Genomic DNA, 20,176 nt, shown 5'->3' on the forward strand with positions numbered 1-20,176 from the left:
AAATCATGCGAAAGGTTCATTAGAAAATGCTATCAAGACAGACAAACTAACAATGAAAGTAAAATAAAGTGTGGTAGAAATAAGAATAGGTTAGAATTTGATGATTGAAAGATAATTTATTGGAAGAACTTTATACTTGGTCTGTACTCAACCATTATAACAGGAATTTAGATGATAAGTTGGTTAATGGTAAACGATTTAAGAAATCCCCTTTTAAGAATAAAAAAAAACAAGAAATTTCTTCTGCAATCTTGATTCAACGAAAGGATTAGAAAATATTGAGCATTGAATTGAAATCAAATAGCTGGTATAAATGGAAATTATTTCTTAGAAAAATAGGATATAGAAAAAAAACGAAAAATAAGACCAAATACAGATAAAATATATGAAACAAAATTAAGATGAAAACAACGAAAAGGTTTGCAAACTAAATAGAAGGTAAAGGTTATAGAAAAACGCCAAGAAAAATATTGCAGAAAATGTTAAAGATGCAGCTGAGAATAAAAGATCAAACAAAATACAAAGAGACATGAAGAAAAAGTGTATGCCATAACCCCTAATCAAAACCATACACCTGATGATTTGTAATTAAAATAAAAAATAAAATATTTGTCAACCGGGTAATTAGATAGGTACTCACATAGATACAACATTTAATTTGGTACTAACTTTATATTGGGTTTTATTTGATCAAGTATTATCTAAATAATAGGTATATAAAGAAATTGTTTGGCTAATTCTTTCAACATTGTTTTTTCTTTTATTTGAGTATGTATAATATAATTATCACCTTCATAACTATTCACTATTTAAAGTAGATAAATAACTGAATTCCTCTAAATCCTCTCCCTTTCCCTTTTACGTGACAAAGACGAATTTGCAGTGAAAAAGCCTCAGTATATAATAATGATAAACTATATATAAATATAACTTCTGATTTCTCAATAAATTTATTAAAAAAGATACATTTGTGTATTTTATAAAACAAAAAAGCTACAGGAATTTATAAAATTTTGAAATAAATAAATATTAAAATCACCATGTTTAATCAAACTCATCTTATGTATAAAATAATAAAAATATATCTGTGAGCACACATTTTATGAAACAACAAAGTGATGGTAAATTCAATTCTATATTTAAAATTATTGTGTAATTAATTAAATACATAATTAATGATTTAAAATATGGAACTGAAAGATTATTGAATTTATTCCCCATTTATCAAAAACGACATATTTTTCTTTGTATATTTAAAAAAAATTTATCAGGTATCTCCTATAGAACAGGAGGTAAAAGTCATGACTCAACTACCCATAGTCTGCAGTCTTAGCACCATTTAATTATAATAGTATTTGCTTCGGGTTGTGAAGAAAACTATAAGACAAATGGCAGAAGATAATTAAGGTAATGTTGGAGAAATTAGTTGTTATGAAAGTTTTCATGAAAAACATGCATGCATAGAAACACTGTAATTTCAAATAGAAAATTGAAATATGAAGTTATCTCATTTATACTAAATAACCACATACTTTTGAACAGTAGACCATTATCAATTGAAATATATATATATATATATATATATATATATATATATATATAGAAATAGTTCAGTTCTAATAACTCATCAAGAATTCAAAAAATATCTTACTACTACATTTACTATTTAAAGAGACCATAAAATCACATATTTACAGAAAAAATTGACAATGTGACTAGTATATACAAGAAATTAATATCAATTTTATAGGTAATGAAAATTGATTAGCTTCCAAAATATTTCCTACAAAAGGTAGCAAATACTATACAATATTTTCAGACTTAACTTCGGTAGTAGAGATAGGTGAATATGAAACAGACTGTTTCCGTCTGAAAGTAACATAAGTGTATACCAAACTTCCTAGTACACTTATGTTAATACCCAAGAAATTTTCAATAGAAAATATATAATCACCTCCAATAACCATACCTAAATAAGTAACACAAATGTTTTTTAAAGTTCCAATAATTGTCGTAGTTAAAGCTGAATTGTAATAAGTACATAATACTACACTGTAAGATAAAATGAATCCCATCACACAAGATATTGAAAATTGAATAACAAACAATGGATCATCCCAATATTTATAATAATATGATTCGTGTAAATCTCCAGAATAATAGGCAAATAATGTAGCAGGAATTATCATGAATAAAGCATTATAAAACATAAGCCCATATTTGCCTAGTTCTTTAGAATCTAATTTTTTCTTCATATAAACACCATTAGTTGCAGTAAAAAAATTATTCAAGAAGATAAACACATAACCTCTCACAGCAAAGGCAAGATCGTGCATGGCAGCAACTATGGCACCCAAAATCATAGTATAAACACTAAACTGTACACTAAAACTTGGTTGAACACCTAAGATGTAGAACTCCAAAACCATCGTCATTAATATTGAAAACCTTCGTAAAGCTGTAAACATTGGTAAACTTAACTCTTTGGTACCTCCTAGTCCAAAAAACATGTTTCCTAGATATATAAGAGGTAGTGGAAATATTTTTCCCAAAATACTAAATTCCAGATTTGGAAAGTTCACTATTCTAAGTTTCTTTGCTACTAATAATACAACAATAGTAGCAACCATTTGGCCAATACCAAGTACTTGAAACGATGGAAATCCATAAGTAGTAAGCACTAGTTTATTTATGACTGTTATCATAAAAGATGCAATACCATAAAATAATGCTGATAATACTTTCCGCCAGAATAACGTCTGCTCGTTAATTTCTTCCTGTGGCCTAACCATGGTTTACACAATATTTTTACACGTACTACAATTTATAATCATCGCTTCGGAGGTTTAATTTTAACTAAAACTTTTATTTCTGATATGATATCATTCTACCGCCTTGGCCTAGAACAATTATTATTCAAGGATAATATACCAAAACTAAGCACATGTTTACTGTCATTAGTGTCATTTCGATGTCAATTTAAATACAAAATCTAAATTTCTAACATTACTTTTAATAATAAATAAAACATATTGTGGAGTAATTAAACTTTCTTACTTTTCCTATTTGCACTACATCACTCCGAATGATAGAAAATATGTTTTAACCAACTATTAGTTATACTGAGAATTTTTTGGTATCAAAGACATTAAACACAGGAATATATTCTCAAAATTGCATATGTCAAAATATAGTAACTAGAATAATGCCAGATCCACAGTTCCACATCTTGCCGCAGATTTATGTATTTCTCTTTTTCTATTAGAAAGAGAAATTAAAATTTGGCAGCTTTGCCGCCAAAAAGTAAGATTTCTTCCAATTTTTTACGACCTTTTTTAAAATTGGTTAAAAATGATAAGTATTCATGTATGTTCTGTACTGATTTCTACGGTAAGAAAATCTCTGCTTTCTGCATAAAAAAGGTTATGTTAAAAGATCATTGAAAAACAAAAAACTCTCAGTGTTTCACGCCAAACTGTAGACGGAAGAAAAAAGCCGCGGTCTTTTTAAATATTTTCTAGAAATATAGCACAATCTTCAACAAAAAAAGCTACTTACGTGCATCTCTCACGATTATATATATATATATATATATATATATATATATATATATATATATATATATATATATATATATATATATATATATATATATATATATATATATATGCTAAGGTGTGGTCGAAATACTTCAAAATCGGTCATATAAATTACATCGCTCGAAATTTAACATCCCAATAAGTTTTGTCAAAGCAGTCAATAAGATAACTTAAATTGAAATAAAATTGTATTCTTGCAGTAGTTTTTTTAATATTTCAAATTGAATCATAGATAAAAGTTAAATTTATCTATGCACTGCTCTATTTCTGTATTTAACTTAATTGTTTAGACTTGACTTTTGCTAAATGTTTGATGCTTTTATATTGTATAAGCTTGTTTATTTGGAAAAAATATTTAGGGACAAAAAAAATTGTGTTGGATTAGGTCCATCTTCTATTATTGAATTGAAATATATTTTTTTGTTGAAAGTATAGGTTAAAATTAATGAAATAAACTAAAAACTGTTAATTGTTACAGTATACACACGTCATGTTGATGCTTAATTGCTTTAATTGTTTGATTTTCGCTTCAAATTGAGTAGATCTGATCATATATACATACTGTGAATCTACAGATATAGATATCGTAAAATGCGTGCAGCAGGGCTGGGGCATGGCCCCCACATTTGATTGCGGGCGCTGTAACCAGGATCAGGCTCGCCCCCCCTTCCTTTATGTTCGTATGCTGTTTCAAAAATTAAATGGTAGAAGGTGAAGTTAGAGGCTGTGTGTGGGGTCAGAGCAGGTGTTGTATGCAAACAGTTACTAGCTTGTGGGCACATAATTAAATAGTAACTAACCTAGAATTTACATTAATTTACAAAACTTTGACATTGTGAGAAGGCAGAGTTGGCAGGCCAATTACATTGACTTTTCTATTATAAAATATTGTAACAGTTATTGTAAAGAAACATATTAGGCTTAAAAGAGATATATAGACCACTCTGTATTGATCTATTAACAACATCACAATATATTTTCTTGAGTTCTTGAAAATAAAACGAGTAAAATACGCTCTCCCACCATACCTGCTTCATGTTTTTCTCAAATAGACTTTCGACAATAGCTGATAGTAAAAGAATCATCTTATTTTAATGTATATTTGAAAACCAGTTGGAAGTCTGATTATTTAATTTAAAATGTTAAGTCATCCTATATTAAATAAGTTTACAAAATTTCAAAATAGGTGCACTTGTTTAAAGCTCGAATTTCGGGTATTACAAGGTTCTCAGCATGACAAACTCAAAAATAGTTGCTATGGGTTCAAAGTAGACCTATTGTAGGCTCCTTATTAAAAACTACAAAAAATATCCTTTGAACATTAAATTTATTTATATTAGGTAAAAAGTGTTCTTACCTTTTTTCGTTGCTGTTCATTATCAACTTGTAAGCAAGATTTTTTCAAATCTGTTAAAGTCGGTCATATTAAAGTAAATTTATTGGCATTTTAAATGCATGATTCTACTACAATCAAATCTAAGTAGAAGAAAGCATGACACTTTGAAAATTGCTTTAAAATAACTGGTTTCTAGCGATTACGTAGTGCTGATTTCTAATCTACTTTTAGTTGGTTGTTTTTATACGTATTTCATGCTTATTTTATAATGTGTTGAAGGAAAAAAATGAAGTATACAGAAAATATCCATACAGAAATAGTTGAAATATTTATTCTTTACGCTCCTTCAAATTAAGTTTTCTTTGTTAAAGAAAACTTCTGGTACTTTTTCTGTCATATTCAGCTAAACGCATATCTAGATCAAATCTTTTACCTTATTTTTCATTCACATTACCAAATTTTTTCCCGGAAATAGCCGAAGTGGGAATGTAAAAATTTGAAAATTATATGTTTTTCCTGAAACGTTCTTGAAGGAAGTTTAAACAGAGATTGAATATATCAATGATTGAAAATTCTTTATTCAAAGAAAAAAAATAATGTAAACCAATAAAATTGTTTATTCAATACTCTAACTTACCAACAAAGTAATATCCGTATTTACAATTTGATAAACAGATCAATGTAAAAGTGTATGTTTTATTTACAAAAATTTACAAGTGCATTATCAATTCTACAATATTCATGATGAATAAAAAATAAAGTCATAATTATAAATATTAAAAAGAAAAATTAATTAGAATACTTATTTCTAATGGATGCTATCAAGTAAAGTTATTTGATCTTTTCCAGTCCTTACTCCATCATCATCATCATCATCATCTTCCTAAAATAAAAAAAAACAAATTACATTATATTAAAAGTAAATAGGTGAAATAAATTTAAAATATTTTCCTGGAAGAATCCATCCCAAAACGAAAAAAAGTATATTACACTTACATCAAATCCAAAACAGTTTTCCATGTCAGTAGCAACTTTTTTCTCTTCCATCTCTTCATCTTCTAATTCTTGTTTAGTCACTCGCCGTGCTGATTGTAGAGCTTTTATTACTTCTTCATCATTCAGATCTAAAAATTTAAATTATTTTAGATGTATAAATCCACAATAATTAATATACAAGAATTATATACATTAGAACTGAGAGTATAAACAATGTTTTTATAATTGTATTGTAAATTTGGTGCTTATTGTTTTTGAATATGTTACTGTCCCATAAAACGCCGTTTAGCATTGATATTATTCGTCTCCCTTGGTTATTTTTGTCCTTAATAGCATCATTTTATTAATTCTACCACTTTCTTTCTACCCAACATTTGTCGATATCCTTATTATGCGACGTTATGTGGGTTTCGACCAATTTCGTTGAAGATGCTCTCAATTTTCTTTTCTTTTTTCGGATATTTCTGTAGCCTCTTCCTATGTTGCCATTATTTCCAACAGTTCTTCATGTTCATACAGGTCTGCTCTTTTCCTTCTGCATGTTGTATTATAATTAAATGCTTATCTGGTTATGTTTATTGCTGTTTCCATGGTGTATGTCCTATCCATATCAATTTTCGCTTCGTAATCGTTATTTCGTCTTCTGTTCTTGTTCTTCTTCTGTTATGTTCCAAAGATGTTCATTATAATTATCTATAAATATTATAAATATTCTGGAACATATTTCTATTATATATCCAAGTTTTGGCCTATAACAGAGCAGATTTTACATTACTCTGAAAGAGTCTTAGTTTTATTGTTTTCGAGATACTTGACGAAAATCATATTTTATAGAATGACTTAAAAGCGTTTCGTCAGTCCTATTCTTTTTGTCATTTTCAGTACCTCCTTAACAGAATTCAGTTCTTCAAGGCCATATTCACTTTTCTTAATTTCATCAACTGCTATATATTATTAATTATATCAAGAATTGAAAAGTATAATATTTTTTAAGAATCTTCAAATGATCATTTACAATGAATGTTTCATAATAACTCACCGTGATCAGGTAAAATCGTTTCACTTAATAATTCTCCAGAACCATCTCCCACAACCATTGTTTGTTCTTCTCCATCGGCTAATTGGATAACTTCTAAAACAACATATTGTTGCCCATCTGAACCTTCCACAGCCATCATATCAATCTCTTCCTCTTCTTCGGAACCAATTCCTTGTACCACTTCAACCTATTTATATAAAATTAGTTTTCCAAGCGGTTTTATGGGTGAAAATTAAATTACAATATTCTTTTGTGCCTGAACAAAACTTAAACGTGCAATTGACCATAAAAATTTCTCTGTTAATATCTTGTTACATATGAACATTAAAAAACTTAAAATTTAAAATGTTCAACTAGATCATAACTTTACCTGTTGTCCATCTATCATTTGTATTTTCTTCTGTCTTCCTAGTTTCAATTCCAACTGCTTCTTTTGTATATTTGGATCTGGATCATGGAATGCCATATGTCTAATGAGGTTCCCCTTATGTCTAAAAGCTCGAGTACATTCAGGACATTCGTGGGTTTTTTCTCGAGGAGGTGGAGGTACATAGTGAGGATTATGATAAAGATTTTGATGTCGCTTGAGAAGTTGTTTTTGACGAAATGATTGATCGCATTGATTGCATTGAAAAGGTTTTTGATCGGTATGTATAAGCATATGCGACTCGAGATGACGTGCCGATATTGAAGCATATGGACATAGATCACATTTGTAACATTTCTCCCCTTCATGCGATTTATTGTGAAGCTGAAAATTTGATGTACAATAATTAAAACTAGCATAAAGTCGTGTTTCTATTTTAAACATTCAATTGTGATGAACTTATTCAACTGTTCGATAGACACAATTTCTTTATATTTAAATTTCTCACTCTGATTCCATAAAAGCATTCTCTCCAACAGAAATCATACTGGTGCAGAAACCAAGTAAGCCCAAACGAGATCTTATCTTATAAACCTATCAGCCTGGTACCATCATTAAGCAAAATTCTTGGGCGACTTCTGCTAGAAGGAATGTACATGAAACAGGAATTCCTAAATTTACTGCTTAAACACCAATTCGGATTCCGAAAATATCACTCCACGGCGCAGCAAATACACAGGATAATAAATAAAATATGAAAAGGACTCTGACAAGTATTACTGTAATGCCAATTTCTTGATGTATTCCAGACCTTCGACAAGGTATGGAATAGAAGCCTTATGTTCTCAAATTTTACATATCAAACACACGTCTCAGTTGAATTTTCTTACCAGCAATCTGACTCATATGTTATCAAAGCTGGTGTTCCTCTTTTCTTTATATACTCTGCAGATATACCAGAAACCAACAACATCAAAATAGCCTCATTTGTTCATGAAGTAACTTTCCTTTCCAACATCAATGGTCCAGATACGAAAAGACTATATAGAACCTAGCCTCATCACCACATAACATGTATAACCATAACAATGGATGCTTCTCTTTCCAGCCAATCAGATTTAATACATTTACTTAATACTTGCTCTTAATGTAGATTGTAAATATGCGAATATATATAACATTTTTTACTTACGTACCTTATAACTGTATCTATCTGGAAAAGACTTTCCACATCTCTTACACTTAAGAGGTTTATCCGAAGTATGTAACTTTTGCACGTGAATACGTAAATCTGTTTTACGGCCACATGTTGTAGGGCACAAATCACATTGAAAAACTGGTTTGTCCCCGACTAAAAAATGTTAAGGAGCTAATAACTTTCAAATTTCAAAAACAAATATTTTCATTTATCAATATTGTGAGAAGAGAAACTGATTGAGTCCCATAGAGTTAATATAGACAGAGCAGTATATAAGTAAAATTGAACTATTGAAAGAGGAACAAAGAGCATTGGTTTTCTTTTTTCAGCCCATATGGAAAATATTCGCCAGAATGCCAGATTACGTCGTCAGAAGTTCGGGTATGAGTGATGGAAAATGCTCATACTTATAATTATCAACCCTGGCGATGACCTCTTTAACCATAGAATTTTCGTCAACATTATAGAATAAATTCCAATGAATTAAATGAATAAATTTCAAAAACAGAAATAAATACATCAGAAAGAGCTTTCATTATTTCTCTTGCTTTATAATAAACTGAAACAAAAGTACATCTAATAGTTTCTCTTCTTCCATTTTTTCATATTGAATATTGAAATTTTCACATATTAGTTGAAACATACGTACTGTTATGAGTTAATTTATGCGCTTTAAGACTGTTTGACTGTGTAAATCGAGTATGACAGATGTCACACTCATAAGGTTTTTCTCCAGTATGAATTCTAAGATGCCTTTTAAGTTTGAAAGTATCTGGACTGGCGTAGGTACAATGCGGACATTGGTAAGGTCTTTCTCCAGTATGACAACGGATATGGCGCTTCAATTTTGACAATTCTACACTAGCATAATCACATTCCGTACATTTGTGGGGTTTCTCATGTGTGTGACGATATCTAACATGACGAACTAATTCACCTAAAAAAGAGAATAGAAGTTTGAAATATTTATTTGTTATTAAGAATTCAGTTCTGTACCAACCCCTCCTTAATATACAATTATATTCCTTTACCTGAGGTTGTAAAAGCGGCGTCACAAAATTTACAAGCGTGTGGTTTAGTACCAGTATGTGTATTGACGTGATTCTGTAACGAAGCCAAAGTTTTGAAACCCCTTTCGCATACACTACATTTATGAGGACGTTCTTCAGAGTGGGATTTCATATGTCTAGAAAGGAGGTAACGTTTTGGGCTCGTATAGTTACAATAGTTGCACATGTGTGCCTGAGCAACAACTTGCGATTTTCTGGGTATGAGTTTCACTATTTTACTTTTGTCATCTTCAGCTTCAGAATCTATTATACCACCATCTTCAGCATCATCAAAATCGTATACTGCAATAATATTTAAAAACATACTGAACATAATATAATGACTGCTTATAATAATTGAATTAATGAGTATTTAATGGGGAATGGTCAATTACGTCTATGAGCTAATAATAATAGACTTACCTGCCATATCTTGTTCTCCGTCACTTTGATCTCCATCTTTAATATCAGAAGGATCTTGAACAATAAGTACATAGCTCAATTCTCCAGTGTTATTATCAGCTGGTACCACCGTAACCCTTTGGTATGCATTTCCAGAATTAATGAGAATTTGATTGTTGTCAGCTTGTTGAATGATTGGCTGAAATCAAATATTCAAATACATTACCAAGAATAAATAGAAATTTAATTTGTATAGGGCACATAGATTGCTTATTATGTTACCATAAATACTGCCACTCCATACTGTCTCATCTAAAACTTTATTGTCCAAAACCAGTTTTGATTCTTAGTATTTATTCTCTCAATCTCCCCAAGAATATTCAGCAAAAAGTGGCAAACAGAGCAGACCTCCTCATTTTTTACCAACTTTTTTCATTCCTCTATTAGAGTATTTACCTATAATTAAACCATATCTGCTTCCTACGGTTTTAGACTGTTTGAGAAGGTTATAAATTTAATTGTTTATGAACTTTAAAATTGATTTTGTGAGGATGCTTCAATCAATTTTGTAAACATTTTTATAGCATATATATTTTCTACAATTTATTTTGATATTAATCTCTTTTTTTCCAGTTTTCTTTGAGACAATAGTATATTTAATTTTGACTTTGATTTGATTTCCTATATTTTTCAATTTTATAAATTTGGTGAAAGAACAAAATCACACTATTTTCAGTTAGGATTTTACCCCAAATCAAGATATGGATATACATAATATGATTGTCTCCAATTAATGGCAACAATTCATAAGTTTATGAAATTATAATATGAATGTTTCATTATAACTAGTTTTACTAAGTTTATCAAAACTGTGAAATATTAAGGGAAGTAGAAAATCTATGTTCTTATATAATAACAATAATTTTTTAGAATACCTCATTATCTTCTTCTCCTTCATCATTGTCCTGACTAATAACAAATTCACTTGAATCACCAGAACCCGTAATTGTTGGCATAACAGTCATCACAGGTTGACTTTGACCTTTAGCTTGAAAATAATAATGCCCTGCTTGGTCCACAAAATATGTTCCTTCTTCTTGCTCATTCTCTGCTTCATTTTCTCCATTACCTAATTTGATATATTAAGTAATTGGTGTTTTTTTTTTGTAAAATCTAAGACTAATGTATAATAGAGATAAATTGTATTTCCAAATTTTAATTATATTGGATAACAATGAAATGTCAGAAGCATATACCCCCAAAGTCAGTTTAATGGAAATTTTTCCCAGATTATGGATCTTATTACAAAAATACAATTATCCGATTATAAAAATTTGATAAAGACAATTTTTTAGAATAGAAAGTTAAACATTAGTAAGTATAGAATCAATGCGTTTTGTAAATAGTATAAAGTATATTTTATAACGAGTTGAGCAAAAGATATACTTAATTTACACTAAGCTAGTAAATCCAAATCAAACATGGTTGCTTAGTTATATAAATTGTTGGGATTTGTTGAAGGTGTTTTAAAAAAAGCAAGAGTAAGATGTAAATAAAAATAGAAATAGTTAAAATTAGAAAATTCTCTCAGAATGGATCAGATGAAGTTTTACTGGAGAAACATTTCAGACCTAACTAAACACACTATTTATGCTACTACTACATCAACACTTACTGTCTCATTCATGTTTTTTTTAACTAAGTTAAAGTCTCCAGTAAACTCAGTTTACCTTCAGTTTCTGAAGATGATAACTGGTTTAGTGGTAGTGCAAACAGTGTTTTTAGTATGAATATCCCCAATACATCCAGAAATTCCAACTTACCTTTATTAATGAAAACCTATCAAGATGTTCAAAGGCTTAAAACAATCGAAAAGATTCAACCATATCATCTAAAAACTCTAAGAAACTCTCAAGATGTCCAGAAACGCTATTAAACTGGTGGTCAGATTTCTGACAAGTCACTGCCTCATGGAATACCACCTTAAGACAATAGGAATGGCAGATTGTGGGAACCAGCCATAAAAACAGCAGATCATTTACTTTGTGACCGTCATATCCTCATAGCAAAAGACATAGGTACCATGAAACAGTAGTGGGATATGGGACAAGAAACTTCCAAAGAAATAGCCCCCCCCCACGCAGAAAGACTCTACATATTTCTGAGAGAAAACAATGATATACAGAGTCACACACACACAATATCTTTTTAGGTATAGCCTAAATGACTTCCCAAACAATTTACAAGAGATCATAGATTAAAACAAACAATATGCAGAAAATACTAATGTAGTTTGTGCAATAGTAATTAAAAAGTAAAGATAAAATGATTGGAAATTAGATAAATAGGAAAAGAGCTGGTTGAAAATAAAATCAGAATAGTTTAAGCAAAGAAGAAATTTCTGAAAAATGAAAAGGGAACATACTCATAAATGAAGAGGTAGAAGTTATAACAAATTACAAAATTACCTTTGTGGTACAACAATTTGTAACAAAAAATGAATTTTAAAAAATTATAGATTACTTATCTGCGCTGCTCACATTAGATCTATAAATTGAAGGAGTAGGAAAGAGAAGTGACAATAGAACCCACATACACACAAATATTGTATGTGAGGAATGCCAAATCAGAAGAGAAACTAATCTGCAACTTGACTGTTGCCCAGGCCTAATAGAACCCATAAATTTCAAATTATGTGATTCTGAGTCAAATTAGCTGACAACCAAGAACATAGATATATTGCATTCAATAATGCTAAATGAAGGGGTCTATGGGGAAGAGAAATGAATGTTTACATATATTTCATTACTTAACTAAAAACCTACGTTTTTAAAAATATTAAACGTTTATATGTATACATTGTTCAAATTTTATATGAGTCAAATTGGATCAGTTCGTATATCTAGTGTTAATCAAAAAAATCATAATTCCTCTTTTGCTAAGCATACCTCACATGAAAATAGTATATTCGTATAATAATATTTTATTTATTTATTGTAGTGTTGTAGTGTTTTTATATTAACACATATATTCTTCTTCTGCAATGTTTTAATTTATACATGTTTACTAACCTGTGTTTGGATGTATTGTGGTATCTCCAATTTCTTTTTGAAAACCTGCTAAGTATGATTGGATTTCGGTAACAGTTTCAGCCGTTTCCTCCAATTTAATGGTCGGAGTTTCTGTAAATGTACCCATTTTCATTCAGCGTTTCCACATTCTGCAATAAATAAAAGTAATAATCCCTTTAAAAGCATATTATTAGTTTGACATTGAGTACGTCCTACTATAAGAATTAAATTTTAAATACCTACCGAAGTAAACTGATTGAAAAGCCCAATTTTAGTATAAATAATAAACGGTTTGAAATGTGAAAACAACTCGTATGAAACATAGACGTAAATAGAAGCAGTATCTGTATTTGAATAGACGCCATTTTAACGCATATAATCAGACTTATGTTATATATTATAATATTAATTTCACTCGTAATTTTAAATGAAATGAAGATTTAAAATCTCAACAAAACGTTAGGTTAACCACGCTGGATATAGGGGGCATTTCAACAAAAAATTCTACAATTTAGCACGTTGGCGCTGTCATCAACTATAAGAGCCGACTAAAATGGTGTCCTACTAAAATATAAATTTCTGAAGAAATACGTTAATTAATAATTAAAATGATTAATATTAGGTAATATGGGTTAGAAACTATTTTAATACACATAAAATGTATGAGCAAAATTGTATAAAAATGTAAAAATTTACAATTTCAAACATCTTACCCTTAACTCCAAGAATGTCCTGTGAGGGCGTGTTGTAATGGCTACACCTTTTTTATCGAATCAGAGATGGCGAGGCTAGCGTATGTGTAAACGAAATTTAAAAACCTTCCGCGCATATACAGTAGACAGAATGAATGAAATGAGAACCAATCAACAGAGTTGTCATTTTGAGCAAAGCAGATTACTAGAGAGTAGGCTTATGCACCGGTAGCTTGTCAATCGAGCAATGACGTCACACAAATTGGCATACAAGATGCATTTAATATCAAAAATAGATTGTATTCATTAAATGTATAAGATGAATAAGCAACTTGATCTAAAACTATAGAAAACATATATTGCAGTCCTATAACTATTATACTATCCTTAAAATATTATTTAAAAACAAATAATTGTGTGAAGATACTGAAATCTACATATTCTGACGTCATGACGATCATACGATTTACTAGATCAAGTGTTTGTCGATGTGAGATTATTCACTCTTTATCTCTTCTGAGCACAAATTTTGCATTGTTTCTCTAATTAATTTATTTCTGTTCCATTGATTAATTTCTATGAATGATTTTGCTCGTCTAATGTATTTTTCTCAGCAATCACAAATTATCTCTTATAATACTCCCCTGCAGTAAACTAATTACCAATTAAAACTTCTGAGCTGTATTAAAAAGAAATAGGTGGAAAAAGTATGTGATATAAAAGAAGATGGAAGTTTCTAGGAACAGTACATTGATCAAACGTCGTTGTGATGCTTTTATTTGATAGAAATTGTAGGGTTGTTGTGATTCGTGAATTGTAATTCTGAATGGTTATAAAAATGTCTTTGCCTGCCAAATTTGTAAATACGGTGTTCTTATAAGTAAAAGTACTAGTGAAACCAATTTAAGACAATTAGGTGGTAATATTTATTGAATATTTAGTGTATGAACTATAATCTTCATAAATATGTGTATAAACCAAAGTGGTTGATGAATTGTTAAAATAATAGAAGAAAACTTGTGAATTTAGTAATGTAAATTTTGGAATCAAAATGGCTGATTCTTATTATCAGGTAAAAAATAACTACTAAAGTATATTTATATCAGACATTGCTGCCTATTTAGTTCTGTTACAGTTGGTTGGGAGCCAAATATCCATATCCGCTATTTCAAGGATGTATCTATAGTCACGAGAGCATAATTATTACTATTATTTCAGGTTATGTCTTGCATTTGATAGATTGGTTTCAAAGGGAGATTTTGATTGTTTCATTGTAGTTCCAATAAACTCCTTAATATACCTACAATACCATGACACTTGATCATTGTTCATACTTATTATAGTCTTAAAAATGTCATTGATTATTAAAACCAAAAATGGACATGTCCCAGTTTTTTTTAATTGCCTAATGTAAGATTAATAAAGAATCTACCTACAGATGAAGCAAATATGTTTTTAATTTAATGATAAATCTATTTATTACTTCAAATTGCAATTAACAATAATTATTCAACATAAGTAATTTACTGTCAATTGCAAATAAAACAATTATAAAACAACCCTGCATTACTCAAGTAACTTGATAAATTATTTCAAGATACCTAATTTCAGAAATAATTTTCTTCAACCATTCTCTTTTTGTTTATGTCATGAGTTTAGTATTATAGCTGTAAATAGACAAGATTATAGTTTTTTTATGCTATAAAGAATGTTAATGCACTTCAATATAGCAGATGTTAAAAGAGGAAGATTAATAAATGTATGTACCTATATACAAAAAATGATACATCAACAAGTAAAAAAGTCGTCGCATTCTGCGCATTTTTTACTGTTAGCAATCAGTGAATATTAAAAAAAATCTAAAATATGATTCATAAATAAAGTTTCAATTTTATATGTAGCTTCTCTTGAAGGTTCTAAATTGATGTTACATGTTGCTTTTAAAAAATTTTCAAATTCAGTGGTTATTGAGAGATTTTGTGTGGGGATTTAATTATTATTTATATATATCTATATTTTATATAAATATATTTTTATTATATTTATATATATATATATATACATATATATATATATATATATATTTATATATTATTATATAATTAATTGCAAAAAACTAAACTTGCTACATGCTTTCTGTGATGAGATATTGCTGCTACAGACATATTCATATAAAAATTGTTAGTCTACAGTTATTAACTGTTAGCTTATCATCAGGATAGCTCTGTTAAGATTAGATGTTTATTTTTTTCTTTTTCATATTTGCATTCTCTTTGCATTCTTCTTTTAATACTTGATTTATCAAATATGATTTTGTGTATGGTAGCCCATTTTTGTGCTCTCTCAGTATTTTGGATAATAATGTGTCTGGAAGCTTTTTTGAAGTACTATTAATCTACCTTCTCCCTCTCAAAAAAAAAAATGTGTTTAGTGTATCATCCTTATCTCAATATTTGCTCTCACTATCTTGGCAAGAATGTTCAACATAATTTCAGAAGCAGTTTCTTCCTGTTAGTATTTAAATTTAAAAGTAATGTTTTACAATTAGCACAATTACTCTTTCCGTCAACTGGGCTTTTGCAGGCTCTTCTTTCTTTTATCTACAATATAGCTGGTTGACTAGCAATGAGCAACTGAATAGCAAAAACCATGTGTTGATTCATGTTCCACCTCGAAAGTAAATTGTGATTTTAATATGGATAACTTGGATCATAGAAAAAAATGTGATAATCACAAAATTTTGATATATATATATATATATATATATATATATATATATATATATATATATATATATATATATATGAGTTGAAGCAATTATAAACATTTACATCAAAAAAAAATTAAAAATTAATGTCAAACATTTATGTCTCCACTAGCAATTTCCATTTATTTATATATTCCATAATGCTCTGGATATATGGTCCAGAGCTATTTTTAATGGGACACCCTATATATTTTACTTTATCTATACATCAATTTAAGTACTACCTACATTATCAGTAGTGTAAAAATAGATGAATCATTAATTAGGTGTGATGTATTTTATTTCTTATATTATCTAGGTGTATTATCCTATACAAATATTTTTTATCAGGTAATAATGATTATAGTTATCTTTAGTGTATTGAAAGGTGTTATATTTATGAATAAGTGTGACTAATTCTTCAAATTTCATTTCAAATATTTATCCTTTTTAATATGATGTGGAGATGTAGTCAGGATCTCAGTGGTAGCAGTGAAGAAGAATCCGAAGTTAGTATCTTACCCTCTTCATCTCAGTAAACTCCAGATATAAATACTAATAAGTAACAACATGGTTGTTTGTTTTTCAACTATCTAATCTAATCAAATGAACAGTAAGGGAATTGAAAATAAAAGAAGAAATTACAATTTGAACTTTGGAAGCTTAAAATTTGAAAATGAGGGCCTGTATTGGAAAAGTTTATATGGAGTACTAAGATTATACCTGTATACCTTTTTGATTTTCGTTTATGTCAACACCAACAGATAAAATACCAATTCCAAACAGATAATTTTGAACAATTACTTAGTGACTGTAACAATTGCTTACAATTTTTTAAAAATTAATGTATAATCATTTTTATGTTCAATACTCACTTGTATCCTGAATGGAAGTGGTGTCTTAGAACCCATTTTGTTTTATGTATCTACAAATATCAGAAAATTACATCATTTCCACTTTTCTTGAAAAGCAAAGATAAACAAGGAGCCTCTTGTACATTGTTCCATCCACCTGCTACTCTTCTCTAAATTAATTCAGTATACCTACTTTGCTTAAAAAATACTTAATTTTTTAATTTAATATCAAATAGTCAAAAAGTGTTAATATAGGTGACCTAGCTGTATTCATTCATTTCATCTTGGTTTATATTATATCAGATTTCTCTGTTTGCTTGTTTATACTGTTTCCTCTACATTTTGTGTTATTTGTACTCATTTTTGGTGATTTTATCTATAATCCAGATTTTCTTAGTTGGTTTTGATAGCTTTGTTTGATTATGGATACTTATATATCTATCATGACCTTTACTGAACGCACTACTTAACTATAAAGTGGGCTGTAAGCAATAGGCCCTCTATAATGGCTTTATTAACGTTTCCTCTGGTAATTCAACTTTGATTATAAACAAGTTATAAATATATATCTTGGAAATACTTTAAAATGTTTCAGGGAGACTACATCAGACATCCAGTAATATATGAATTATCTCATAAATATGGTTTGCCAACTGAAAACCTTATTGAATCACAACTACCAAGTAAGCTTGAAGAGTTGAAAGAAATTATAAGGCGTGAAATTAGAAAAGAATTGAAGATAAAGGAAGGTGCGGAGAAATTGAGAGGAGTTTCTACGGATCGCAAGTCTCTTAGTCATGTTGCCACAATTGTCAAAAATTCTAATTTTAAATTGACTGAACTGAAAAATGAGCTCAGCGAACTTGAATCGCAAATTATTCTGTCCCAGGGACAAAGTACACCTTCATTAGTAACTTCCAATGGAGGTGAGAATCTAATTTTGGTTTTGGCAAAATACCGAAAATATTACTTCTAGTATGCTCCATTTTTCTGGTTTTTTTCTAGATTCACTGAGTTTTTCTTCTTTGGCAAATCACAATATGGATAAATGCAACGCAAACCTATTTAGTCGCATAGAAAATCTTGAAAAACAATTAAACATAGAATTAAAAGTAAAACAGGGAGCTGAAAATATGATCCAAAGCATCACAGGTAGAGACAAAAAATTATTATGGGAAGCTCAGCAAATGTTGCAAGATTCAAAGAAGAAGATAGAATATCTGAAAATGAAGATAACAAAGGTAATGATCACCTATATTTAGCTTATGTGAAAGTGGTTTTTGCTCTTCACATAAATTATAAGAGGTAGTGAATAGATTTTCAAAATCTCTATTAAGATTGAGACAAACTTATTTATGAAAAACATGAATGTTATTTATTTGTGTGAGTCCTCTGGCCAAATACAAGCTCCGGGTATTTAATAGTATCTGATAGGGTAGCACCTATCCATTTAGATTTTTATTTTGGACCTCTCTTTTTATCTTAACCTAGATTTTGTTAACGTGGCCCTCAAAGTGTATTTGATTTCTTAGCCAGTAAATATTTTTTTGAGTAAAATGTCCTAATGCAAACAATATCAAAGGTTGAGGTACTGCTGTTTCAACTTTTTTATTATTTATGCCACCTACTGTGTGAGGTAATGTAACATTTCTACAATTTCTAGAGGAAGACTATCTCAAAGGGATATATGCTGTTTTAGACACAGTATCGATATATGTATTTAAATTATGAATTATCTGTCTCCAATTGTACCAGTTCCAATGTTGGTGTTTCATAATTTTCAGTTAAAACATGATATAGACTCCAAGTCGCGTGGTTCAATACAGGATTTAACAGATAATGGTGATTTATCTCATGGTGAATTGGAACCATTATTAGATGATAGAATAGAAGCTTTAAAACATAGATTGCGAGTAGAGGCCGCTGTAGTAGAAGGTGCCAAAAATGTGATCAAATTATTACAAAACAATAATAAAGATAAAAATGAAAAAAAGGCGCTTCTTGAGGTGAGTTTCTTTTTACAATTGTTTTCATGGTAGCTTTTTTATCCTAATTTCTAAGATGGAAGATATGTATCCACATCTTGTATCATATAACAGTAAGTTATGATTCGAATAAAAAATATTACTTGAAATTATTGTTCTACATATTTGTCCAAGTAATTAGAAAGAACTGACAATAACCAATTATTTACTTTACAGTGCACATTTAAGTAGTGTTTTATTTATCAATACATTATTTCCAGTTTCAATTGGTCTTTACTGACCTTGTAAGTTTTGATAGATATATTACAAAATTGTTTTAATAGCGAAAAAACTAATAAAAATGCATCAACAATATTTTTATTGCTTTAAATATTGGAACAAATTTAATATTTGGATATTGGAATTGATACTATATAATGTGATCTAAATATGTATGTGCGAACTTCTCAGATACACAGTGTGTAAAAGCCAAATGGAATAAATTCATTATTTTAGTTATTGTATATGTTTATGAAAAATTTCGAAATATGTCATATTTATATAGTAAATCGACATTTCACAACGCGAAAATGCAATTCAACTCCCTTCAAATGACAGGTACAACATAGTAGAAACTATAAAAGATTGTGGGCGGTTTTATTTATTATTGGAAAACTTTTTTTGTGTTTCTACAATTTTTTCCCCAAAACTAATAGCTACAGAGAAATAAAAAATAAACATCATAGATTTTAATTGGCGCTAGTAAGCACAAAAAATGCGACAAAAATTTGATATTAAGAAAATTTTTTTATCGATCTACATCAAGATTTTCAAAAAATTCGTACTTCTATCCATCCCCAGCT

General features: G+C 29.1%; 3 protein-coding genes across 8 annotated transcripts in view; 1 reads left to right on the forward strand and 2 right to left on the reverse strand.

The window, feature by feature from the left end:
- LOC130445726 (UDP-sugar transporter UST74c) overlaps window positions 1–3,164 on the reverse strand; it is a 70,080-nt gene extending 66,916 nt beyond the window's left edge. Inside the window, exons 1-2 of one of the 2 annotated variants that reach the window (XM_056781558.1) lie at window positions 3,058–3,120; window positions 663–2,900 (exon numbers count right to left, since the gene is read on the reverse strand). In XM_056781558.1, coding sequence (XP_056637536.1) covers window positions 1,803–2,792 — 990 coding nt within the window. In that variant the 5' untranslated portion in view covers window positions 2,793–2,900; window positions 3,058–3,120 and the 3' untranslated portion in view covers window positions 663–1,802. Of the gene's footprint in view, window positions 1–662; window positions 2,901–3,057 lie in introns of those variants that run through there. The other variant, XM_056781560.1, reaches the window with a different exon arrangement.
- Window positions 3,165–5,495: 2,331 nt separating this feature from the next.
- LOC130445219 (transcriptional repressor CTCF-like) lies at window positions 5,496–13,902 on the reverse strand. Of its 2 annotated transcripts, none has more exons than XM_056780770.1 (11): window positions 13,771–13,902; window positions 13,058–13,206; window positions 10,922–11,115; window positions 10,008–10,185; window positions 9,567–9,887; window positions 9,185–9,472; window positions 8,534–8,688; window positions 7,341–7,721; window positions 6,971–7,157; window positions 5,932–6,059; window positions 5,496–5,818 (listed from the first exon to the last, which is right to left on the reverse strand). In XM_056780770.1, exons 2-11 carry the CDS (start codon window positions 13,188–13,190, stop codon window positions 5,744–5,746), a joined length of 2,040 nt encoding a protein of 679 aa, XP_056636748.1. In that variant the 5' UTR covers window positions 13,191–13,206; window positions 13,771–13,902; the 3' UTR covers window positions 5,496–5,743. The 2 variants fall into 2 exon arrangements, with proteins under 2 accessions (XP_056636748.1, XP_056636747.1); XM_056780769.1 differs by having other exon boundaries at window positions 13,301–13,780.
- Window positions 13,903–14,449: 547 nt separating this feature from the next.
- LOC130444868 (serine/threonine-protein kinase N) overlaps window positions 14,450–20,176 on the forward strand; it is a 39,880-nt gene continuing 34,153 nt past the window's right edge. The window contains exons 1-4 of one of the 4 annotated variants that reach the window (XM_056780190.1): window positions 14,450–14,821; window positions 17,945–18,275; window positions 18,355–18,590; window positions 19,134–19,355. In XM_056780190.1, the coding sequence (XP_056636168.1) occupies window positions 14,801–14,821; window positions 17,945–18,275; window positions 18,355–18,590; window positions 19,134–19,355 (810 nt within the window). In that variant the 5' untranslated portion in view covers window positions 14,450–14,800. Of the gene's footprint in view, window positions 14,822–16,756; window positions 17,005–17,944; window positions 18,276–18,354; window positions 18,591–19,133; window positions 19,356–20,176 lie in introns of those variants that run through there. The other 3 variants (XM_056780192.1, XM_056780189.1, XM_056780191.1) reach the window with 3 other exon arrangements.

Source organism: Diorhabda sublineata, chromosome 6 (assembly GCF_026230105.1).
Source record: "Diorhabda sublineata isolate icDioSubl1.1 chromosome 6, icDioSubl1.1, whole genome shotgun sequence".
Taxonomy (NCBI): Eukaryota; Metazoa; Arthropoda; class Insecta; order Coleoptera; family Chrysomelidae; genus Diorhabda; species Diorhabda sublineata.